The sequence below is a fragment of the Mastigoproctus giganteus genome, chromosome 6, assembly GCF_048544385.1.
Source record: "Mastigoproctus giganteus isolate SK-2022 chromosome 6, ASM4854438v1, whole genome shotgun sequence".
Lineage (NCBI taxonomy): Eukaryota > Metazoa > Arthropoda > Arachnida > Uropygi > Thelyphonidae > Mastigoproctus > Mastigoproctus giganteus.
This window is the reverse complement of record NC_143580.1, coordinates 124,357,719-124,384,963: the sequence shown is the minus strand read 5'-3', so window position 1 is coordinate 124,384,963 and position 27,245 is coordinate 124,357,719. Positions and strand designations below refer to the sequence as shown.

The 27,245-nt window shown below is 37.6% G+C and overlaps 1 protein-coding gene across 3 annotated transcripts in view; it reads right to left on the bottom strand.

Annotated features, from left to right (window-relative positions):
- Positions 1-27,245, bottom strand: part of LOC150084557 (disheveled-associated activator of morphogenesis 2-like) — a 575,048-nt gene that overhangs the window by 45,015 nt on the left and 502,788 nt on the right. For all 3 annotated transcript variants that reach the window (XM_090375315.1, XM_090375314.1, XM_090375316.1), the window contains exons 20-22: positions 24,723-24,937; positions 15,814-15,875; positions 3,706-3,766 (exon numbers count right to left, since the gene is read on the bottom strand). In XM_090375315.1, the coding sequence (XP_090231441.1) occupies positions 3,706-3,766; positions 15,814-15,875; positions 24,723-24,937 (338 nt within the window). The remainder of the gene's footprint in view (positions 1-3,705; positions 3,767-15,813; positions 15,876-24,722; positions 24,938-27,245) is intronic.

The window sequence follows — 27,245 nt, the reverse complement described above, 5'->3', positions numbered from 1 at the left end:
CAGCATGTAGTTGGTTGGTGGAACAGATTTCCATCCCTTGTTGTGGAAGTTGATAGCCTAAATAAATTTAAGGCTCAGCTGGACAGGTATTTCAAACGAAAAAAGGGTGAAGTGGAAGGGTTTTTTTTTTTTTTTTTTTTTTTTCTGGCTGATGCTGCATAAGCTTGCTTTCTTGCATCATATGCCTCTACTAATGCTAATGATAATTACCTCAACAACAACAATGAAGTAACACTAGATACATCTGGACAGCCATTTACTGTGCTGCTGTAGAAATCACCAAGCTGAATGAAAGGGAAACTAGAGACCAACATAGCACAAAGAGAAGGAACTGCCAGTTGGGGGTGAAAGCTAGAGCAGAAAAAAGAAGAGATAAGAGTGAGGATAGGCCAACTGAACACACCAATGGGGTGACAGAAGTAAGAAGCTGGTTAGAAAAGTGAAGGTTATTTTCAAGAAAGACAACATCCACAGCAAAAATGAGACTTATAATCAGAGGATCAAAGAATACGCTGACACCCACAAGCAGAAACTCCTGGCACTCAGTAAAAGACTTTGCTATTACAGGAAGAGTGCTCAGAGGGAAAGAGGTAACAGGATATTTAATGAAAACCAGAGAGCCTTCTATTGGAAAATTGGACAAGAGGAGAAGGAAGGCACCTCCCCCCCAAACCAGAAGGTACTCAAGGAGTTCTCGGGAAACCTGTGGAGCACTTAAGTTAGCTATAATGGCTATGCCCCTGAATAGATCTAGAAAGGTAGAAAACCATGAATGTACAAGAGATGACAGAAGAGGATATATTGGAGAAAGATGTACAACAGTCGATCAGGAAGTCCCACAACTGCTGAACCCCAGGAATAGATAATATCCACAACTACTGGTGCAAGAAGTTTAGCTGCACACACACACAGGCATATAGCAGAGCAGTTCATCCAGATAATAAAGCACACTGACAAATCCCAGATTTGCTGACTTAAGAAATCACCTACCTGATGGCTAAGACAGAGACACCAAAAACCTGGCAAAGTACACACAAATCACCTATCTCCCAACATTGTATAAGATACTGACTAGCTGCATAACTAAAAGAAGATATCAGACCACTTGGAAAGCCAGAACATCATGGCCAAACAGCAGAATGGATGTAGGCAGATGAGTAAAGGATGCAAGGATCAATTGACCATTGACACTGCAGTTATGGAGAAAGCCTATAAGAAGCACTGTAACCCATCAACTAATGCAAAGCCTTTGACTTCATACCCCATAGCTCACTTATAGAGACACTGAAAGTCTACAAAGTCATCCAACACCGACACACTTCCTGTAAGCAACCATGGAAAAATGGGGGACAACATCAAGGATGATAACATCGTGACCAAACCAATACCCATCAGAAGAGGAATCTTTCAGAGAGATGCCCTGAGCACACTATTACTGAGTTTATTTACTACTGCTCACTATTATCTAGTACTAATGTATTCCGGGTTCTTAGATTGGACTAATACCGAGTTGGGGGAGATTATGAGATCAACCAGGATAATGATGACCAACTGCTGTCATCGAGAGGCTGACCACAACCTGTAATGAAGAAGTGAGGGGATTGACTGACTTCATTGAACAAGAGAAGAAGGCAATTATAAACTTATGGGATTACTTCCAGGAAAACGCCAATCTTTGAGCCATAAGAAAGATAGACAAACGGCACAAAGCACTCAACCTCAACAAGGAGACTACATGCATGCAGACAGAAGCAAAAAACAAACAAACAGAAAGATGGGCGAAGAAGGCATTACAGTGACCTCCATACAGACTATATAGTCTTGATGGAGGTCGTAGACATGACCAGGTCACCTGGATAATACATCAGAAGCTAGCGGAAAAATACCACCACCTTATCAAGGAAAGTTTACCATATTACAAGTATGAGCCTCAGGCCATACTAGAAACCTCTATTCACAAACTACACTGGGAGTGCATAATAATAATGGACAAGATGATCCCATAACAGACTAGACATTATCCTCATGGACAAGAAAGAAATGGCTAGCTGATAGACATAGTGGTGCCCAACAACCTTCAGAAAACTTATGAGGAAAGATCAGGAAGTACTCAAACCTAAGACAGGAAGTCAAAAATATGTGCTATGTGGAACAAGTAATGACCATTCTGATCATTACTTGTGACCACCAGCATGGTGCCAAAGAGCCTCCATAAGAACCTAGCAGCAATAGGCCTCCCAGAGGACACTTCCACACTCCCACAACTCCAGAAAGCAGAGATCCTGAACACCTGAAGGATATTAAGAGAGTTTCTTGACCAACAATAATAATAGTAATTAGACACAACCAACCACCCCCATGCAACAATAATAATAGTAACCAGACCAACCACCCCATTCACTTGGTACCAGTGCCTGGCACGGAGCTGTAATTAATAATACAAATTATATGTTATCCGATGGGGGAAAAAACCCATAAGGGAGAAAAAGTTTTTTTTTTTAATCTTAATAATTAAATAATATATTAATAAAAACATTGATTGCTACTGGTTGGATCATAAGTCAAGTGACTGCATGATTGGTACTGAAGTTAAAGAGAGTCATCTGAGTCAAGATTAGACTTCTTTAAACTTTGCAAGCCACTGAAATGTCTCCTAACAGCATATAATATCATTTGTTATAAGCTGTTTTTAACATTTCATGGGTTTCTATTGCAATTTTTCATAATTCGAAACAAAATTTGCCAGTTTGCTGCTTAGTAAACTGACTCATTTTGAAATGTGACAAAACACAAAATATCTTCTATTCAACATGTGCTGATTCAGAGCAACTACAGGTAAATGGGTGATTACTGTGTCTGTATGTATCACTGAACATACTGTGACAGGTCATAACTCGCTACAGCATTGCAGTTTCAAGTTACAAAACAATTTTAGGTTATTTATTTATTTTTTTTTTTATCAATTTCATGTAAGGGAACACTTCAGTTATAGCATGGGATAATTATATGTGGGGAACGCTGTATGTGCAAAACATGCATATGCTGAATGTACAGGATTAAAAGTTTGTATTCTGGGCATTAAGAAGTGTTGTTTCTTGTGGCTCTATAGTGTGTTCACCACTTGTTACTCATTTAAAGACTTGAAGCAGTTCTTAAAGCTTCTCATTCAAGGTAGCTAGTGAATCTCAGACAGCGTGGGTACAGTTTTCTTTTGAGTAAAGGGGGGGTTTCAGTTACTACAGCAAACAATAATACACAACAAACCATATGAATTGGCAATTCACATACTATATAACCAAAATAGGTGATGATAAAAAAAAAAAAAAAAAACACTCCACACCCAAGCAAGTCCTGTCAACATATTGGTCATTTTGCCATCTTGAAACAAGGTTGAATTACATTCCATTATTGACACATTGAAAGAAATGTGAATGCTGTATTAGTGCTTATTGAGCTTGTTGTTTGGAATAAGGAATTGCATTTTATTATTTTCTAGCATGAAATTATGTAGAAGCATATAGGTGACTATGCATAACCATACTATCCATTGTAACAATTAATATTATGAATAGTGAATATTGCAGAATTGTGTAGTTAGAGATAATATAAACTTTTTAATAAAAAAAATAAATTAATAATAGAAATTATATGTTATCCAATGTGTTTATCATGATTATTAAAAAAACAGCTGCAGATAATTTTTACCTTTTGAACCTCCTGTAAGCCAGACTTAAGGCTAGAAATTTCTTTCATAAGTTCTGTCATGCTGTAAGAAAATGATATAAAGGAAAGTTATATAACCTTTATTTTAAGGGCATTCTGTTTAGTTTTATTTATTTATTTATTATTATTTTTTGCAAAGTTTTTAATGGGATGTACTTAGACAAAATCTGTTATAAAATAAATGAATAAAAATTGATTATACTGCACATTTGACAGAAATTTTAACCTTTTAATATGTGTACATATGTAGATTGATATATTTAATGTGCGGGCCCCTGGGAGTACATACAGAGATTGACATGTTTTCAAGATAGGTTCAAGTACTTTTCAAATAATGTATTCATTATGTATGAATTGTCTTGAGATTTGTAAAGTGCATTCTGCTAACTCTTATCTGTACTTCAAACTAATAACCAACATAGTTTTAATAAACACCAGCATGAAAAAAATTTTGAAAATAGGAGGACATTGTACTCATTGGCCACTGTTAGTGTATTTTGGCATTCAACTGCCGAAACTAACTTAGAATTAAGTTAATTGAAATGAAAGCACTTCACCTCTTTAGGGTTTAGAATCTATTTGTTACTAATAGAGTCTAAAATCATACATCTCTAGATGTTTTCTCCTTTGCTTCTTCAATGGTTGTAATTCTGCAGCTGTGCCATTACAAAAACACCATAGGCTAAAACTTACAAACTATGAGCCTATTTATTAGTCTGGCTCTTTGGTATTTTTGTATAGGTGAAACTGCCTTATGATCACTGAAGAACAGATGAAAAAAAAAAAAAGTGAAACATGATTTTTAGACTCTGTTAGTATAGTAATAAATAGATTCTAATCCCTACAGAGGTGAAGTGGTTTCATGTTAAGTAATCTGATCAAGAGACCCTGTGCAACATGCTGTGCAAATTAACTTATAATTTTCTTAACTCAATCAGCATTAGCATAAAATTTTGTAACTGTTAGTAACAGTGCAAGCAGTGTGAATGTTTCCAAATGATTTTTTCTTCTTCTGGCCAGTGTAGTGCTTTGTTTTATAATATTAAAATATTGTAATCATATTAGCAGTTTTTTTTTTTTCTTTATTTCATAATCTGCACTCATTTTTAAACATGCCAATTTTCACATTTCTCATTCTGAAAATTGCTTCAGAAGCAATTTTCAGAATGAGCAATTTTCATCCACGAGCATCTATTTTCTGCTGCACTGATTGCATGGACAGTTTCAGATAGCCATTTTAAGAAGTGAACTGTTTAAGAAATTGTTTAAGAGTCCCCTTTTAAACAATCAGTTGGGGAGTGTTATAAATCAATTATTTTTATTTTGAAGAAAATATGCCATATTATGTTCTTTGGAACAATTTGCTTCAAAATAATTTATCTGCTTGCAGATTCTAACTGACAGCCTGAAGTGATATCTGTTGTTGTCTTTCAGTATCTTTCATGCCTCTGTAGCCGAGTGGTCAGGAGCGGGAGTGCAGTAGCACACGCTCCTTGAGTAGACCTGGTTCAAGCCCCTGACTGCTGAATATGGTCGATCTGCCAACCTGCACTGGACCAGCATGGCAGATTATGGTCCATTTCCCTCAGCATGAATTGTTGAGGAGGCTTCCATCCTGCATCCTGGTTGATAATGGCTGCACTTTACCTTATTTTTATCTTTCATGCCAAGAGAGAGCAGTTGCAACCTGTTACTGATTGAATTTCTGTATGCACTGCAGAGTGCCCATTTGCTTATCATGTGCTGTCAAATTTCCAAGCAATAAATATTACATTAAAATTTAATCACAAAAAAATATTGAAAATTCAAGCAAAATTAAATAGAGAACATGCCAGGAAACTATTCCATTGGTAATATGGTACTTTGAACTGTTAAATTAAGGTAGTTACTGTTATAATAATCAGTAGCAGGAATTTCCAGTGGATTTGTAAGAGGAGACCTTCATGGTGGTCCCAGTTAGGGGCTATAGTACCCCATAATAAAAATAATGTGAATTTTTTTACTGCTACATGTGGATTAAAGTGTAATGATTCTCCAACATTACTTTAGCTCCCTCCCTTTAACTGCTAAATCCTGTGACCCCCACTGACCTTCTTTGACCAGTCTTAACATCTACTCTATGTAGTCACAAAGAACTAGATGCAAAAAAATAAATTTGCAATAATATACTTGGATTTCAGCAGTGTGGCATTAGGAGGCAGGTGATAGAATGGTTATTAATGGCCACTTTTCATGGTCTAACGTGTTCAGTGCTAGGTCCCTTATTGTATCCAGTATTCATTAACAATAAATACTGATGAAGACATATCAAATTTAATGTTGAAATCTGTAGGTGGTATAAAGGTTGGCATGGTGAATGACAGGAACTGGTATTCTACTGCAAAAAGACTTACAAAAATTAGGGAGATGGGCTTAGAAGTGGTAGTTGAGATTTAGCATTAATAAATTAGTTGTCATCAAATGTGGACATCATAGGGTTATTGAAAACATCCCTAGAAATTACACAGAAATTACAGAAAGAATGGCAGGATTATGCTCTTGGTTAAGAAGCCATATAATCTAAGACAATGGATCCAGTTGAAATAGCTGGCCAGTGCAGTGTAATGTTGAATCAGTTTGGTGTGATGTAAGCACTGGTAAAACAAAAATAAGAGTATGATTACATTATAGGCCAAATGACCAACTATACAGAAAAACTGAATGGACCAAAATATAGAACAGAGTATTTTTCTTTCCAGATATTGACTGGAACTTGTGAGCTGATCACTCACACAGTAACGTAGCCTTTCTGGACGTACTGGATGCCTGTTTTCTGCACCATCATTAGAGAGGCAACAAGAAAATGCAATATTCTTTATTTCATTATCAACAGTGATTCTTCATGCATTAAGAATTACCAGAGAAAGGAACCACTATATGGCAGTGATCATAAAATATTGATGTGGTATTTACTAAAGGGTCAATTAACTTTTTAAAGGGAAGCAATTTTGCTTTTGTTAAGGTTACTCTAATGGTCATAGTTTAAATTCTTTTCAGCGGAACCAGCTGATGATGTTACCAACTGCAAAGTCCAAAAATGCTTTGTTTTTTGAGTGAATGGGACAGCCAGGCAAGGAGTAAGCACTAGGATGTCAATGTCTAACCAAAAAGGAGCAGTTTGTTGCTTGGATCAAAGAACATTCATAAGCCAATGATACACCCCAAAACTGCCTTCCTTCCACCCATACACATCGTACTGGGTTTGATGAAATGGTTTGTTAAAGCTTTAACTCAGGAAGGTCCCTGCTTCAACTATCTTTGTACTACATCGATCACCCATGAGAAGCTAATACAAGGTATTTTTTTTTGGAACTCAAATTCATAAGCTGATGAGGGACCAAGATTTTGAGGGAACAATGAATAAAAGAAAAAAATAAGCATGGATTAGCTTTGGGTATGTTGTTGAGAACTTCTTAGGGAACAACAAGGATCTAGACTACAAATATATAGTTGAAAATATGATTACAAACTTCAAGAAGCTGGGCTGCAACATGAGTGTCAAGATACATTTTTTACACTCCCATATTGACTACTTCCTAGAAAATCTAGGAATTGTTAGTGAAGAACAGGGTGAAAGGGTTCACTAGAAAATTAAAGACATAAAGATGAGGTACCAGGGGAGTTGGAATTTCAGCATAATGGCTGACTATTGCTGGATGCTGAAGGGAACTGTAAAGTAAAAGGATCTGCAAGAAAATCAAAGCAACAAAAATCACTTTTTTAAATTAGAGGTGAGTGTTTAGTGGTCTTTTTATCACACTGCCCTTTTTAATAGTGTTTTCAACACGTATTTAATTATAAAAGTCTTGTAAAAATAGCATTTTGTTATTTCAGTGCACAAATTCTGCCAAAATTAATAAAATTTTGTGAAAAATCAAATTTTCTTTCATGATTTTTGAAGAAACCAGACATGATAGATAGAAACAGAATTCATTTTGAAATCAGCTTTAAAAAATGATTCATAAACACCCTTTTCTGACAAAACATCAGAAAAGGATGTTTTTGAATCATCAGAAAATTCATCATCAAAGGATGCAAAGAGTTCTTTACTTATGTAAACTCTAGAAGGAAGGGGATGAATCAGATTGGTCCACTTGATATCGATGGTTCCACTGTTGATGATCCTGCTCATGTAGCTAACAAACTAAATAAATATTTTGCATCTACATTCACACATGAGAGGAGTTATTCCGGGAGGGGAATGCCAGAGGTGTATTCAACTCTGGCAGTAAGCTAGATAATCTTGTAATAACTGAGAATAAAGAGGAGGAGAAATTGTTGAAGATAAACATAAGCAAAGCACCTGGGGTGGATGAAATCTATCCAGTTATATTAAAGGAGATGGCAAAGGAAGTAAGCAAACCCTTAGCCATAATTATGAGAGCTTCCCTGGACTCAGGGGAGGTACCCATGGACTGGAGATGTGCAGATGTGACCCCAATCCACAAAGGAGGATCAAAGGGAAACACAGGTAATTACAGACCTGTTAGTTTAACTTCTGTTCCAAGGAAATTAATGGAGGCACTGGTTAAAGAAGCATTGCAGGATCATCTAGACAAAATGTCAGTTATAGCTCGGACCCAGCATGGGTTTGTTAAGAGGAAGTCTTGTCTGACTAATTTGATTGGATACTATGATGTAGTCACAAAGGAAGTGGATGCAAAGAATAACTTTGATATCATATATTTGGATCTTAGAAAGGCCTTTGATGCTGTTGCACATGGATGACTGCTGCACAAATTGGAGCAGTGTGGCATTGGAGACAAATTGCTGCTATGGATAAAGGGATCGTTGAGTGGGAGAAGACGGAGAGTGGTAATCAATGGACACTGCTCTTCATGGACTAATGTTATTAATGGAGTCTCTCAGAGTTCAGTGTTGGGTCCATTGTTGTCTGTATTTATAAATGATATTGATGATGGTATATCAGGCTTAATGTCCAAGTTTGCAGACGATACGAAGGTTGGCAGGGTTTTTAATGACACTAATGACAGTACACTGCTGCAACGGGATCTAGAAAAGTTGAGCAGACGGGCTGAGAGGCGGAAAATGAAGTTTAACATTGACAAATGTAAAGTACTACATATAGGAAGCAGTAATCCCAGAGTAACGTATCAACTCTGTGGTACCACACTGACAGTGGTACAGAATGAAAAGGCGCGTCCGTAGCCAGGTGGGAAGGAGCAGCAGTGCGTAGCACACGCTTCTTGATTAGACCGGGGTTCGAGCCCATCACCACCAAATACGGAGGATGCGGAAAGGTCAGGGAATGACCACCGCATATCCCGGAGCAATATGGCCTTAGTTGCTAATGCTCCTAAAAAAAAACTAAATAACAACAATAATAACAACAGAATGAAAAGCATCTGGGGGTAATTGTGCAGGCAGATGAAGTTTTCTGAGCAGTGCAGACGGTCTGCAAGAGTAGCTCATGGTGTCTTGTCAATGATATACAGGAATTTATCTAGCAGGGATGAGGAGGTGATTATCCCCTTGTATAAGGCAATGGCCAGGCCACACCTTGAGTATTGTTTACAGGTCTGGAGGCCTCATTTTAAGAAGGATGTAGAGCTGTTGGAACAAGTACAGTGAAGGGCAACAAGATTAGTGAACAGAACAAAGGGTTGCTCTTACGAAGAAAGGCTTAAGTTTTGGAAATTACAGTGTCTGGAGACTAGGCACCTGCAAGGTGATCTGATTGAGGTGTATAAAGCCTTGAATGGTTTGAGCATGCTCATTGCTGATGGGATTCTTCCTCTTGCTCAGAATAATCATCTGAGAGGGCATAAATTCAAATTAAGGAAAGACGGTTGTAGGACAGATGTGCAGAAGTTTGCCTTTAGCCCACGGGTGGTTGATTGCTGGAACAAACTTCCATCTGTCGTTGTAGAAGTTGATAGCTTAAATAGATTCAAGGCAAAACTTGACAAACATTTGGAGCTAGGGGATGGGTGAAATAAGGTTTTTTTTTTTTTTTTTTTGGCTGATGCTATATAAGCTTGCTTTCTTGTATCATGTGCCCTTGCTAATGCTAATCATTTGAATATATATATAAATTTTTTTTTTTTTTTTTTCAAAATGCAGAATAGTGGTATCAACTACTCTTTGTGGACTGTTATTAATGGAGTAACCCATGGTTCAGTGTTGGGCCCATTGTTGTTTTGTATGTTTATTAATAATATTGATGAAAATATATCACTCTTCATGTCTAAGCTTGCAGATTATACAAAAATTGGCAGGGTGGTTAATGGTAGTATGCTACTGCAATGAGATCTAGAAAAATTAGGCAGACGGGCTGAGGAATGGTAATTGAAGTTTAACACCCACAAATGTAAAGTACTGCATATACTCAAGGTAGTGGAAAGTGAAAAAGACTTGGGAGTAATTGTGCAGTCAGATATGAAGTCCTCTGAGCATCCTGACAGGCTGCCAGGATGGCTAATGGATGTTGTCAGAGCTGGCCACAAACTTTGCGGGGCCCTGTGCAAGGTGCTCGTAGATCCAAACGAGATGTCAATGATGAAAATAAAGTATATATTCGTTGTATTGTCTTGAAAAATTTTACTCCAAGTTTGGAAGATTTGGCAATATCACCCAAAACAAGGTTTATATATCGTGACATGCACAGGGAGTATATATTGCTTTAGGATTTTCCTTCAAAAAACCACGCCTGAACTCCTTTATTGATAATGCTACCTTTCATGTTTGACCCATTATTGTATCCTTGACCTTGGCAATTTTTAATTGGCATGCATAATTCTCTTAATAATGCCTTCAATCTGTTGAATAAATCCTTTCTAGTTGTTATCGTTAACAGTTAAAAATGTGACAAAATTTTACGAATCTTAACTTTAGCATCTTTGATATACACAAACCTGAATACAACCGATAACTGTTCTTGTTGACTTACGTCTGGAGTACAGTCAAAAACAGAATAGTATTTAGATGAGTTTATCATGTCTACAATAGTTTGCTTTATTTTTGAACCAATTAGCTCAATTAATTCATCTTGTATTCTATGGGAAAAATATGTAATATTTTTTTTTGCAACCAACACTTTGTACTTATAAGTAATTATTTATGTGGTTTTCTTAAAACTGGTTTAAATTTGGAAATCAGTTCTATAAGAAGAAAGAAGAAGACCAAAGAAATGTCCATTACTGGGGTTGAAAAGTTTGTCACTTGTTCCTCTTAATGCTATATGTTGTGCTTTTCCAAGTAGATAATTCCTCCAATAATCCTGGCAAATACTTGACGTAATTCTTCTGCTTTTTCTTTTATAAGTTCTTCACTTCTTGCATCTTTGCCAATTTTTTTTTTTTTTTTTTTTAGATCCATTAGGATATTTACGATTCTGGTCTCTATCTCGCTTGCCCATTTTACTGTAAATGCAAAAAACTTTTCTTCATATAACATATGCAATGATATTATTAAATCTTGTACAAATGTGTTTTCGATCATCACACTCGTGGTATAGTCATTTTCAGATTAAATAATTTATTAAACAAACATAAAATAACACTTTAATGCCCATATTGGCGTGGACAGATCTGGTTGGGAAACAACAATGGGCAAGTTTGGCCATGGGAAGATCAATGACAACGGCTTACGTTTGTTGTCCTTTGCCGCATCTAACAACCTGATCATTGGAAACAGCCATTTCCAGCACCCTCAAAAACATCAACTTACATGGCGAAATCCATCTGGCAAGGACTCAGCAATCCTGGACTACATTTTGATCAATGCCAGATTTCGCTCATCACTCATGGATGTTCGTGCCATGAGGGGACCTGATTGCGGATCTGATCACTACCTCATCCGGGCTAAGGTGCAGCTCAAATTACGGCATGCAAAAAGATCATCTCGGTCAGCCAAGCTGGACTGGAGGCAGCTAATGAATGCTGCCAACAAACAGGCATATCAGATCGCCCTATCCAACCGCTTCGAGATGCTGGCTGTGCCCGAGGATATAAATGAAGAAGAAAAGCAGATCTCTGATGCCATCCTGGAATGTGCCAAGCCCCTATGTCCACCTGCCCGACGTCGAACGCAACCATGGATATCAGACGAGTGCCTCGACCTCGTGGACAAACGGAAACAGGCAAAGTTGGTCGACTTTGAACGGTACCGGCAGCTAAACCGAGAAGTCCGACAAAGAATGACAGCAGAAAGAGAAGCATACTGGAACCAAGTGGCAGACGATCTTGAAGTGGCGGCATCCAAAAACGAGTACCGCACTCTCTACCGCACCCTCAGATGTCTGAGTGGAAAGACCAAATTGACTAGTGACAACATCAAGAATGCTGATGGGACCTTCGTGCGATCACGTGCGATCACCATCCGAACGCCTGCAACGGTGGAGTGAATTCTTCAAAGCTTTGTATAATCACGACCCACCTCAGGGACCGCCAGCAACAGCACTCTCGATCGACCCCCCTGAGGTCTCCATGGTCGATGTTGAGCCTACAGTAGAAGAAGTGAAAGCAGCCATACAATCCCTGAAGAATGGCAGGGCACCAGGAGTGGACCAAGTCACCACAGAAGCGATCAAAGCCGGGGGAGATGTACTGCTTCGCCGACTACACTCACTCCTCAAAACCATCTGGTGCACTGAACAAATTCCGTTAACATGGAGGAAAGCCATTATCGTACCAATCCACAAGAAAGGTGATAACTGGGACTGCAAGAACTACCGTGGCATCAGCCTCCTTTCCATCATCGGAAAGGTCTTTATGAAGATCATCCAGTCAAGACTGCAAAAACATCGCGAGCAAACCAGTCGAGAAGAACAGGCAGGATTTAGACCCGGGCGAGGATGCTGTGATCAAATCTTTGCCATTCGTCAGCTGATGGAGGAGAGGATCCGGTGTGGACAGCGAACCGTCATTGTTTTCATTGACTTTAAGTCTGCTTTCGACTGTGTCCACCGGCCTGCCTTATGGAAACTACTAGAGGTTGAACATGTACCTCGAAAAGTCATCACACTCCTCCAAACTGCATACAATGGTTTAACCAGCCAGGTGCGCATCCAGAACGATTTATCTGAGGAATTTACCATCCAAACTGGAGTCCGCCAAGGGGATGTAGCCTCCCCGTTGCTTTTCAACATCGTGGTCGACGCCATTATGAGGCAAGCATTCAGAAACAGACAGGGCATACAATATGACAAGGATCACTATGTGACTGACCTGATGTTTGCTGATGATAGTGCTATCCTTGCCGGTAACGACGCTGAAGCCACGGACATCCTCTACGACATTGCCCGCATTGCCCGGCCATACGGTTTGAAGATCAATGCTGGTAAGACAAAGGCCCTGACAACAGATGGGTCGCAAGCCACCATCTATCTCGAAGGCGTCCAGATCGAGCAAGTGCAGGACTTTAAATACCTTGGGTCGCTGGTCCAGGAGAAGAAAGTTGCATCCACCATGGAAATCCATAGCAGAATTGGACAGGCGGCCACTGCGTTCGCCTCGCTCAAATGGTGTCTGTGGAAGAGGACCAACATTTCCACAAAGACTAAAATCCGACTCTTCCGGACTTTGATCCTGCCCATTCTTCTTTACGGATCGGAAACATGGATTTGTCTCAAGTTAGATTTGAACAAACTTGAGGTATTCCAAATGCGATGCCTGCGGCAGATCTTGGGCATCTCTCTTCGCGACCGCATCACTAATGATACCATCCGCGCCAGATGCCAACAGCAACCAACCATTGCCAACCAAATCCAGAAGCGAAGGCTCAGATGGTTTGGCCACGTATGTAGAATGGGCACGAACAGAATACCATCCACACTCCTTTGGAGACAACGACCCGCCCAATGGAGCATCCAACGGACCGCGCCTAGGAAAACGTGGGCCAAGCAAGTGGAAGATGACTTGAAGAGCCGACGTCTCGACCTTAACCAGGCCAGGACTGAAGCCATGGATCGTAAGGTATGGAAGAACATCACAGAGCAAGTCCGAAACCCTGCGGCACCTACAGCAGCATACTGGTTGCGTGGCCAACCGCCTCCCCCAGCTGCCAGCTAAGGACCAAAGAAGAAGAAGAAGAAAATAACACTTTAACTTACCAAATTATGACAATCTATATATAGAATATAGGTGGAACGAGGCAACCATCATAAGAGGAGCCACACTGGTACAAGAGAAAATTTAAATAAGCACTATGAATAAATAATGAAAGACAGCTATTTAGTAAACCAAGTGCAAAAACTTGAGCCACTTTAGAGGAGTCGCTTAAGACACAAAATATTCTTCAAAAGACACTATCAGCTGAGCTGACACAGGACAAGTATAGATCAATCAGGGTACTGGTCACGTGTCAGTAAGCACCAATTAACAATTATCAGATAGCCGAAACATCAACCAATCAGAGACCACCACATCAAACAAGAACAATTCTTTCATTTCTTGTTGATTTTGTGCAAAACCATATAATTTATAATAATTACTTCATTAACCATTTTGTATAGTGTATTGTGCCAATGCGGGCCCCTGGGCAATTGCCCTGGTTGCCCATGCCCCAGGCTGGCTCTGACTGTCGCTAACAACCCTGCCGCCCTTTGTATCATCTGCAAACTTGGAAATTAATCCTTCATCAATATCATTGATGAATATACAAAACAACAATGGGCCCAGCAGTGAACTCTGCGGAATTCCACTAATAACATTTGTCCACGAAGAGCAGTGTCCATTGATTACAACTCTCTGTCATCTCCCACTCAACCACCATTTTATCCATTGTAGCAACCTACCCTTAATGCCATACCTCTCCAATTTGTACAGCAGTCTTCCATGTGCAACAGTATCAAAAGCTTTGTGGGATAATAGTTAACAAGTTTTGTGCTCATCTCTGTTACATAAAATAATGTATTTGGATTGTGCAGAATGCTATGATACATATCAGAGTATAAGTTTTACTCTGAATTAGATATGTCATAATGTTAAGGGGTTTTTTTTTTCTGTATGTATGGTAGGTAATATTAATATTTGTATGGTATGTAATACTAATACAAAGCATATAGCTTTGTATTAGTATTAACCATATAGTGCAAGGGAGCTACAATTTCTGCTGCACCAGCCAAAATAATAAATTTAAAAAAAAAAATAATAATAAAAAAAAATAAAAAAAGAATAATAAAATCAATAGTAATAACAAAAGAATAAAATAATAACGAATAAATCAAAAATAATAAAAATGTATAGGAATATACAAAAAAATAAAAGCAGGTTTATAAAAAGTAGATCAGAAAGTAGACATATAAATATAAAAAAATTTCCACAGTTAGTGAACATGATTTAACCCCAGGGGCTCACATCTGGTGAGTATGGGCTTGGCTCACCCAGGGTCCTGAGCTGGATATTATCATTCTTCTCTTTCTTGATGATTCCCTTCTACTTTTGACACACACACACACACACACACACACACACACACACACACACACACACACACACACACACACTCTCTCTCTCTCTCTCTCTCTCTCTCTCTCTCTCTCTCTCTCTCTCTCTCTCTCTCTCTCTCTCTCTCTCTGCGCCTCTGTAGCCAGGTGGGCAGGAGCAGCAGTGCATAGCACATGCTTCTTGATTAGACCAGGGTTCGAGCCTGTGCCCACCAAATACAGAGGATGCGGAAAGGTCAGGGAATGACTACCGCATATACCCCCCCCCCCCCAGAGCAATATGGCCTTAGCTGCTAATGCTCCTAAAAAACCAAATAAAAATAACTCTTTCTCTTTCTCTCTCTCTCTCTCTCTCTCTTAGGGTAACTCGGGAATTTTTTTTTGGCTGGCACAGCATAAGCCTCAGGCTTTCTTGCACCATATAGCTAATAATAATAATAATAATAATAATAATGATATTTTCCTTTCAAAAATACATAGTTATACAGTAATAATTAATGAAAAAAAAAGGAGATGTTGTCTGTGAAATTCCAATCATTTCTTGCTTTCCACTTTTTGTGATAAAAATTATAAATCTCCAGCTTTCTGAAGGTTAGAGGGCTGGCAATTATGATTATAAAAAATATGTAAAGAGTAGTACTTACTTAACTTTGGCAGCCTGCCGAACATGTGGGATGTCCTCTTCTAATTTTAGGATATCTTTAAACTACAGAAAGAGAAGCACATACACACACTTCTATATATTAAGAAATTATCACATATTTGGCCTATTTAAGCTTATTTATTTAATCACATTCATTTTTATTTAAGCATTTTAGGAACTTTTTGCTTTTTTTTTTTTTTTTTTTTTGCATATATAAAATAGAATTCTCTGTGATATTAAAATTATGTACTTTAAAGAAACTTAATAATGATGTAGTTTAGGGCTAAAGCATCAGGTTATGTAAAGCATTAACTAATGTACAAGTTAGTGCAATTGCATCATTTCAGTACAGTACAGTAAGTAGTTGGCTATCCCAACTCTTATTATTCAGTACAGTAAGTAGTTGGCTATGTACTGAATTGACTAATGCAATCACTAACTTGTACATTAGAAGCTTAATAATTAATCTATATATATATAATAAATAAGTAAATAAAGTTGTAAAGATGAGAGAAGTAAGTACATAAGGGTTGTAGGAATAAAAGAAGTAAAAAGTGAGAAAGAAAAATGAAAAAGAAAATGCTTGGGAGAAAAAAAAAATGATACGTATACTTCTGTTATCCCCACAACCCTTATTTACTTCTCTCATCTTTACAACTTTATTTACTTACCTGTTATACTACTACAGTCATTAGGTCTTTTCTGACTCAGTTACCTTTGTCCATAACTAATTCCTTTTTTTTTTACTCTTGCTTCTACCAATAATCTTTACTATATATGTATATATATATATATATATATATTTGATTAATGGCTTAAAAAGTAATAACATGAAATAAGAAAATAAATAAATAGATATTAAACTATCATTAGAGGCAGCAAAAATGCACATCCTCCACATAATGCCCAGAACATAACAGATAATTCATATGAAAATAAAAATAAATTAATACATAAGCAAAACTGTACAGCGAAAATTAACATAAAAATTAAATCAACAGGGAGGGGGAAAGTAAAGGTAACAAGACAAACTGTAGCCGAAAGTCCCCAAATAATTTAGAGTTCAGTTAAATCCAATTAATAAATCCATTTTAAATTTAAAATAATGCCAATTACATAATAATATATATATATATATATATATATATCTAATAATTAAAATAAATCTGATATTTAAAATAAAATAAAAACATCAGCCAGTAGTACGGCAAAAAAGTAGAGCGAAAAACAACGTAAAATAATATAAAATAAACAAACAGGGAAGGGAAAGTAAGAGTAATAATAAGACAAAAAAGTAGTCGATAATCCCCTGTATAATTTAGTCATTAAACCCAATTAATAAAAACGATATAATTTTAAATTAATGCCAATTATAAATAATTTAGCGGTTCCTCCCCAGAAGGTACCAGTTCCAAAAGACGTGAAATATCACCAAAAATGGGGGTTAAAGAAACTACAAAAAATTAAAATATCGAAATGATAGACTGACCATCATGCCCCATATCGACAGAGGACCACGAGGCCAATAATGGTCATGGAATCGCTGCATTTCAATCGTCATACAAACCATCGCAAAGGCGGAAATATCGAAGAACCATACCACCCTACCATTCTCCGATAGATCAACCAATGCAGAGGATTTGCATAGATCAACCAATGCATATCCTCTGCATTGGTTGATCTATCGGAGAATGGTAGGGTGGTATGGTTCTTCGATATTTCCGCCTTTGCGATGGTTTGTATGACGATTGAAATGCAGCGATTCCATGACCATTATTGGCCTCGTGGTCCTCTGTCGATATGGGGCATGATGGTCAGTCTATCATTTCGATATTTTAATTTTTTGTAGTTTCTTTAACCCCCATTTTTGGTGATATTTCACGTCTTTTGGAACTGGTACCTTCTGGGGAGGAACCGCTAAATTATTTATAATTGGCATTAATTTAAAATTATATCGTTTTTATTAATTGGGTTTAATGACTAAATTATACAGGGGATTATCGACTACTTTTTTGTCTTATTATTACTCTTACTTTCCCTTCCCTGTTTGTTTATTTTATATTATTTTACGTTGTTTTTCGCTCTACTTTTTTGCCGTACTACTGGCTGATGTTTTTATTTTATTTTAAATATCAGATTTATTTTAATTATTAGATATAATTAGGCTTCATGTAGAGGATTTGCATTTGCTGCCTCTAATGATAGCTTTATATTTTTATTTTTATTACTCTTGTCTAATTTTTATATTACATCATATATATATATATATATATATATATATATATATATATATATATATATATATATATATACTTCTGCTTTTCTGCTTCATATATATATATATATATATATACAGGAGAAAATTTAATGATATAGATAGTGCTGATGAAAATAAATAAAAAAATATCACTGTAAAGCCTTTTTATACATTAATAAAAATGTATATGGTGCTGGTGTCGCATGCCAGTGCCACTTGATTGTTGCTGTGAATACCACTTAATTAATACAGCTTCTTCCAGCAACACTTCTTTTGGCTTTTTTAATGTCTGTCTATTTGACACTGCTTTTATCACTCCCCACATCACATTTTAAAGTAAATGCCTTTATAGATTCTTTTTGCTTTTTTATATTTGACAGAGCCTGTTGGCCAATACCAAATTCTTCAGCAATTTTTTTTCCCAGGAACACCAATTTCAAGTTTTTCTATCACTTTGAGCTTGATAATGATCGTTAAAGTAAAGTTTTTCTTTTGATTTCACTTTTTAATTCTTTAGAACCCATAACTATATAAAATATGTCAACTTATGTATATTTAATACATATAAAGAAGTACACAAATGAAGCAATATAAGCAATAACAGGATATTTCCGCTTGCTCAGATTAAGAACCTGAGGGGGCATAGATTCAAATCGAGGAAAGACAGTTGTAGAATAGATATGTGGAAGTTTGCCTTTAGTCAGCAGGTAGTTGGTTGCTGGAACAGACTTCTATCAGTTGTTGTGGAAGTTGATAGCTTAAATAAATTTAAGGCTGAATTAGACAAACATTTGGAGTGCTGTTCAATTGGTGAAATGGAAAGGTTTTTTTTTTGGCTGGTGCTGTATAAGCTTGCTTTCTTGCATCATTATGCCTCAACTAATGCTAATATTATAACATCCATCCAACTCAGAGTCAACAATGATACTGAACAACATCCAAGACAATGTAATGTATGATCTGTCTCTCTCACACAGTCAATCAGTGTGCAGTCAGAGTGCCTCATCTGCCTTCCTAAATCCTCTGTGTCTTTGAAAGTACTCAACTGTGAACAGAATTTTTCATATTTCGATCCAGACAAACTGTAACCGGATTAGCGAGGGTTTACTGTATATATATATATATATATATATATATATATAATTAATAATAATGATAAGTTGTAGTGAAAAATTGAAACATCTAATGAAGAACAAAAAAATTAATAATATATTGTACTGGTTTATGGAACCAGAACACTGCTAGTAACAGAAGAAATACCCAACAACCATAATGAAATATAGACAAATATATTAGGTAAGTGTACAAGTGGGGTGCTGACCTATCAGGTGTAGTTACAATGGAAAAAAATTATTAAAAAGTGCCTGAATAATAAAAGCAGATTACATAAAATTAAATGAAATATACATAAAATACTTAATGCTATAGATGCTAAGATTTTAACTATGTCATCAAGGGCAGGCAGCCAAAACCTAAGGAAATACAGCAAAAAGCAAGGCCTCTGTTTCTGTTATGATATATATACGTAGCAGCAAAAACTGAGCAGATGTTTTTTTTTTTTTTTTTGGTAGTTATTGGCGCATCGGCTTCTGTGGCCATAATGCACCTCCCAAGGTTTTTGCAGTACTTTGATGCAAGCCCAAGGCAGGATTCGCACCCGCAACCTTTGGGTTGCTAGGCAGGCACTTTACCCACCCGGCTAGCCCAGTCGGCCTGAACAGATGTATATATATATATATAAATAAATCTGCAGCCCTTGTCGATCAAATGCAGGATGAGAGGGAATGGACCATAATCTGCATGCTGATCCAGTGCAGGTTGGTAGATCAACTGTATTTAGCATTCAGGGGCTTGAAATCCCCCCTCCCCTGCCCAATCTACTCAAGGAGTATGTACTATTGCACTCCTGCTCTTCACCACTCAGCTATGGAGGCCAAAAATATATTTATTAGTGATAGGCATAAGTGAATAATTAGTAACTGAAAGTTTGCAATAATTGAAACATTTCATACTTTTGATTGTATCATTTGAACAATATAATCGAATGACTCATTCAAATAATTTACTGTAATTGAAATAATCAATTCTGACTTCTTGATTGTACCCATCACTAATATACGAGGGGTGATCATTTAATTTGTGGACTGGTGCAAGATTTTGTCTTAATTGTCATCACCTGAATCTTCTATGGATTTCTTCTTCTTGAAATACTCTCCCTTGAACTTTACACTTTCGCCATCGTCGTACCCACCCATTAAATGTTTTTTGCAAGCTAATTTTTGAAAGATTGTGGTGCTTCCAGTGTGGCTCTGTGAGCATCATTGAAAGGAAATGAAATGAAAGGAAAGGAAAGCTTGCCTTTCAGAGCTTTCTTCAGAAGTGGAAACAGGAAGAAATCACATGGGGCCAAGTCCGCTGAATAAGGGGGATACGGCAGAACCCGGAACCTTGGCACCTGTGATAAAGTGTAAAGTGTGTTAGCTGTTTAATGGCATGAGGGGTTCCCCCCATCTCCACGTTGTGTACTCTGTTCATGAAGCACAGTACTCTGTGGAGGCCAGAAATTTAAAAGTGTGTGGGATATGGTTATGTTGTGTGGTGTTATGTTCTATTGTTTCTCTGACCATTTAGTCATTGGATCCCTAGTAGGACCGACTATTGCCCACACTTAGCCACAAGGAGGCAGGTCAGGTACACTCAGTGGATAGATTATTTTGATACTCTGGCAGGCCCTTAAAAAAAGGGGGGCTGAACACTGGAAGTCAGAAAAGGCCAAAATGGAATTTAAGCAAAGGTGAGATTAAATTTTTGGCTTTGACTAAATTGTGCAACACCTGTGGCAGTGATATTAGCCATATGGAACCTGGCATTATCTTGAGGGAGAAACCACTTCACACTGGAAAGTTCTTCATGTTTCTCATGAATGGCACAGTGAAGTTTGACCCTCAGAGTATGCTTCCTTATTCATAGTTGTTTCACGAGGCACAAATGAATAAAAGAATGCCTTTTATATCAAAAAACACAAGAACCATTTATTTGTCAGCCAAATAAGTAGCTCGAAATTTATTAGTCTAGGTGAATCTGTTCACTCGACTGTTGCTTTGTCTCTGGATCATAGTGAAAAATCCAAGTTTCATCACAAGTCGCTATTCGATATAAGAAGGTTTAACCATGTGTTTCGAAACAATCAAGTATTTCTTTGCACAAATCTACTCTTCGCTGTTTTTGTTTTGGAGTCAAATTGTGTTGAATCCAGCGGGCACAGATTCTCAACATTTTCAGGTGATCTTCCACAATATTGTGAATACTACTATATAAAATGGAAATTGTAAATTCTAATTCATGAAATGCAATTCGCCTGTCTTCATCCAACATTTCCTGGGCTTTTGTGATTTGCTCAGGAGTATTGTTGAGGAAGAAGGCTGACCAGGCATTGGGGCATCTGCAGACTCATGGCCTTCACTGAATCTCTTGTGCCATTTAAATATGGTTGTCTAACAAGACACTCGATACCATATGCTTCATTCATCTCTTTAACTATTCCGATGCATTTAAGCCCCAGCTGCACATTAACGAATCACATATTGCTGTTCAATCTATATATCTTACATGATATTTGCTTCAAAACGATCATCAATGACATGTGGCTAAAAAACTCTTCACGCAACACTAGCTCAACAAGTACTGGCATGTGCACACAGAGTTTGCTCAACAGTGATCAGAGAGAGTGCCTCTAGTGGGAGTTATGGAAAGTTTGAGCAGTAAACATAAAATCTTGCACCAGTCTGCAAATTAAATGATCACTCTTCATATATTCTTAACAACAGATTATCTCCCTTCCCCAGAGGTTATGTAAAACCTTTCTGTCTTAGGTTATATGGACTCCCTCCTGTGAAGAATTGATTTCAAAGTGGGGGAGAGGGCCATTTATTGGTCATTCCATGTTTTTCAGTCCACGCAACATGAAAATTGGCAAGTCCTTTAACTACACCTTTTTTTTTTTTTTTTTTTTTTTTTTTTTTAACTAAGCAGATCCTTGGTATGGACATAATACATGATAAAATATTTTTAATACCATGCAAACCAGCACCCTATGCTATGAACCAGTGTCTGATGGTCATTTAACCTTTACTAAGGAAGATGTTAAATGAATGGTAAACTTAGTTGTGAAGCATCAATGAAGAGATGCCATTCTGATGTAATGTGTACTTGTGAAAATTCCCTAAAAACTCCATTGATATCATGGCAGTAAAAGGGCAGCTCATTTCCTGTAAAGAATGTCACCAAAACTTGGTTTCTTTCTTTCAATAGTGAGGCACTTTGGCATTCCCTGTTTTCCTAACTAAGCATTTCTGTTTTAGTCTTTATGAGAGATCATTTGGCTTTATCTTTGGAGAGAGAGAGAGAGAGAGAGAGAGAGAGAGAGAGAGAGAGAGAGAGAGAGAGAGAGAGAGAGCAAAAGAGAGAGCTAAATCTCTAATGAAGTCATGCAACTCATTTGGGTAAATAGCTCTGGCTCTGATGTTCTCAGGTCTCTGCCAATTGCACCTTCATCATATATAATTTCATTTTCTAAAGAATCTAGTCGATACTGTGGAGGTATTAAAATTGGCATAATTGGATTGGTCTTATTTCAGAATCAAGGTTCAGATAAAGTCTTGTGCATAATCTTTGTCAAGGATCCAGTTACGGTCACATCACAAAAGTCACAATCACCATTATGATCTTTTCACTTCCTCCATATCATGAATATGGTAAATGGCACTGGCTTTTTTTGTTTTTATTCAACCAGTCAAGTAATCCATTTGAACAAGAATTACAAATGACATGTTTTCCAAGCCTTATTCAGCATGGCTTACTTATAAAAGATGAAATGTACCAAGATAATTATGAATATGATATTTTACATGTATTAGCATTAGCAAAGGCACATGTTGCAAGAAAGCAAACTTGTATAGCATCAGCCAAAAAAAAAAAAAAAAAAAAACAGCCCCTTATTTCACCCATCTGCTCGCCCCAAATGTTTGTCAAGTTCTGCCTTGAATCTATTTAAGCTATCAACTTCTACAACAACAGATGGAAGTTTGTTCCAGCAATCAACCACCCGCTGGCTAAAGGCAAACTTCCGCACATCTATCCTACAACCATCTTTCTCAATTTGAATTTATGCCCTCTCAGGCGATTATTCTGAGCAAGAGGAAAAATTCATCCGCATTGAGCATGCTCAAACCATTTGATACACCTCAATCAACTCACCTCGCAGATGCCTAGTCTCCAGACACTGTAATTTGCAAAACTTAAGCCTTTCTTCGTAAGAGCAGCCCTTTGTTCCATTCACTAATCTTGTTGCCCTTCTCTGTACTCGTTCCAACAGCTTTACATCCTTCTTAAAATGAGGCTTTCAGACCTTATACTGTACTCAAGGTGTGGCCTGACCATTGCCTTATACAAGTGGATAATCACCTCCTTATCCGTGATAGAAAAATCCCTATATATAATTGACAAGACACCATGAGCTACTCTTGCAGGCCATCTACACTGCTCAGAAAACTTCATATCTGCCTTCATATCCTTCATACAATTACCCCCAGGTCCTTTTCATTCTCTACCACTGTCAGTGTGGTACCACAGAGTTGATACGTTTACTCTGGGATTACTGCTTCCCATATGTAGTACTTTACATTTGTCAATATTAAACTTCATTTGCCACCTCTCAGCCCATCTGCTCAACTTTTCTAGATACTGTTGCAGCAGTGTACTGTCATTAGTGTCATTAACAACCCTGCCAACCTTCGTATCGTCTGCAAACTTGGACATTAAGCCCGATATACCATCATCAGTATCATTTATAAATAAAAAAACAACAATGGACCCAACACTGAACCCTGAGGGACTCCACTAATAACATTAGTCCACAAAGAGCAGTGTCCATTGATTATCACTCTCTGTCTTCTCCCACTCAACCATCCCTTTATCCATAGCAGCAATTTGCCTCCAATGCCACACTGCTCCAATTTGTGCAGTAGTCTTCCATGTACAACAGTATCAAAGGCTTTTCTAAGATCCAAATATATAATAAAAGATATCATATAAAGATATCATATTATCAAAGTTATTCTTTGCATCCAGTTCCTTTGTGACTACATCAGAGTATCCAATCAAATTAGTCAGACAAGACTTCCCCTTAGCAAACCCATGCTGTGTCCGAGCTATAACTGAAGTCTTGTCTAGATGATCCTGCAATGTTTCTTTAACCAGTGCCTCCATTAATTTCCGTGGAACAGAAGTTAAACTTCTGCTCCAGGGAAATTACTGTTCATCTAAATAAAATAAAACAATCTGTGAGAAATATTCTTAAATGTCTGTACTAAACATCTAAAGGCGGTGATGAAATTTGCAATTTGACCACTCCCATTAGAAAACAGTATAGCAGTAGCAAAACAGTATTCTTGGAATGTCGTTTTAACATAACAAGAAGTGTTGTGGATTGAACTGATAAGTTGTTTTAGCCTGTAAAGGATCAGAATTTTTTATTAAAAGTATATGCATAAAAATTCCTCAATTTTACATTTCACAGTTTTGCTTATCATTTATATCAAGTTGTAATTTATGCACTTTCAAAATAAAGAAGCCAAATTTAGAAGATTCTGTACCTTTTTGTCTAATGTTTCTATTAGATAGTGCAGAAGGGTGATATTTCTGTTGATACTGGACTTTGTGTCTGCTATTCTATTTAGGCTGGACAACCGGAAGCCAACAGCATTTCCTCGTTGACCTCTATTCATGTAGTTACCAAATGCTAATACTATCTCTAAGAGTCGCTTTAATCGTTTGCTACGTTGTACTTCCTTGCAGGCATCTATCACAGCTGTAAAGAGCACAAAATGTAACAAATATTAAGTAAGTGTTACTAATGGATACACTCTATGACTAAAATTATTTGGACACCCTTCCATGGGTCTGTGCCAGAAGTCTACTCCAGATGCATATCAGCATAGACATACCAATATAAATATTGTGGATCTGCCTGTACAGTAGCAGTACATTAGAAGCTAGTATGAGGTGTGAATTAGAACTTACAGATTTTCAACATCAGATGGTGTTTGAATGTTCCATCTATAATTTTTCTATGAATGTAACTATGACTCATACGAACCTCTAAAAATCCAATGTGATGGACCATGTATTGAAAGATGGTAAATGTCAGTGATATCTCAATGAAAGAAAGGTTTGGATGGCCTCACAAACTTATGGAATGTGTTCAATGAATCATAAAGAGTTTGTACCTTATGCATGTGTAAGTCATCAAATATCAGGCACAGGATCCCTCAGAAACATCTATCAGCATGTAAAACATCCATACAGAGCTTCATAGCCTTGGTTTCCATGGTAGGGAAACTAAGATATTGTGATATTGGTACATAAGCCCAATATCACAGTCACCAAATTGCAAGATGGCATTGAGAGTGTGTCATCCCTGATTCATGGAGATGATAATAGTGACAGAAGGTGATATGAAATCTTGAATCTTGCTACATAATATTTGTTAAAATGGACAGGTTTGGGTGTGGAGATTTCATGGAGAGCACATCCTCTTGGAGTATATCATGTCAACTATGAATTTTGGTTAATTGAATTGGTTTGTTGGCGATAGCACCTGAAACCATGAGGTCCATGACAAATTTAGATGTTTTGTATAATTATGTACTACCTATGCAGTTGCAGTACTATGGAAATGGGCCTTGTCAGTATCGATACAATTGCATGAAAAAGTTGGGAGGTAGGTGGTCGAGATACAGATGAATCTTAATCCCAATAAACACCTATGGGATGAACTAAAGTACTGGATTAGGCTGTGACAAAAACAACCTTTTTTCAAAATGGTCTAACAGCTGCTTTTCAAAGGAGTTAACGTAAATTCTGACCATCACCTGCTGAAAGTGATGGACTGTATACCCAGGAAAGTTTGGGGTGTCACATAGGGTCAGGGGAACTATGTCACTTATTGAATAAAAAACCATTTTTGCACTTACTTGCATGTGTGTTTCCAAATATGTTTGGTCATTAAGTGTATAAGGTACTGAGAGCATTAACATTAGTTGAAGCATAATATGCATAAGAAAGCAAGATTATGCAACATTAGCCAAAAAAATTTAAATCAACTACCCACTGGCTAAAGGCAAACTTCTGCACATCTATTCTACATCCGTCTTACCTCAATTTGAATCTATGCACCATCAGGTTTGTAATCTGAGCAAGAGGAAGAATCCTCTTGCTCAGATTACAGAGGAAGAGGAAGAAGCATTAAGCTTGGTCAACCCATTCAAGGCCTTATACACCTCAATCAGATCACCTCACAGGTGCCTAGTCTCCAGGTGCTGCTATTTGCAGAACTTAAGCCTCCCTTGGTAAGAGCACCCCTTTGTTCCCCTCACCAATCTTGTTGCCCTTCTTTGTACTCATTCTAGCAACTCTACGTCCTTCCTAAAATGAGGCCTCCAGACCTTTGTTGTTGTTGTTGTTTATTTGGTTTTTAGGAGCATTAGCAACTAAGGCCATATTGCTCCGGGACATGCGGTGGTCATACCCTGACCTTTCCGCATCCTCCGTACTTGGTGGTGACGGGCTCGAACACCAGGTCTAATCAAGAAGCGTGTGCTACGCACTGCTGCTCCTTCCCACCTGGCTACGGAGGTGCCGCCTCTAGACCTGTACTCAGTACTCAAGGTGTGGCCTGACCATTGCCTTGTACAACAGGATAATCACCTCCTTGTCCCTACTAGCAAAAGTCCTGTCTTTCATTGACAAGATTCCATGATCTGCTCTGGCTGCCCATCCACATTGCTCAGCGAACTGCATTTCTGACTGCACAATTACCCCCCTGATCTTTTTCACTCTCCTCTTAACTGAGTGTAGTACCACACAGTTGGTACGTTTCTCTTGGGTTGCTGCTACCCATATGCAGGACTTTGTGTTTGTCAATGTTAAACTTCAGTTGCCACTTCTCAGCCCATTTGACAAACTTATCTAGTCCTGTTGCAGTAGCATACTGTCTTTACTATCGTTAACAACCCTGCCAACCTTTGTATCATCTGCAAACTTGGACATTAAGCCTGATGTACCTTCACCAATATAACTGATGATACACAAAACAACAATGGGCCCCACACTGAAAC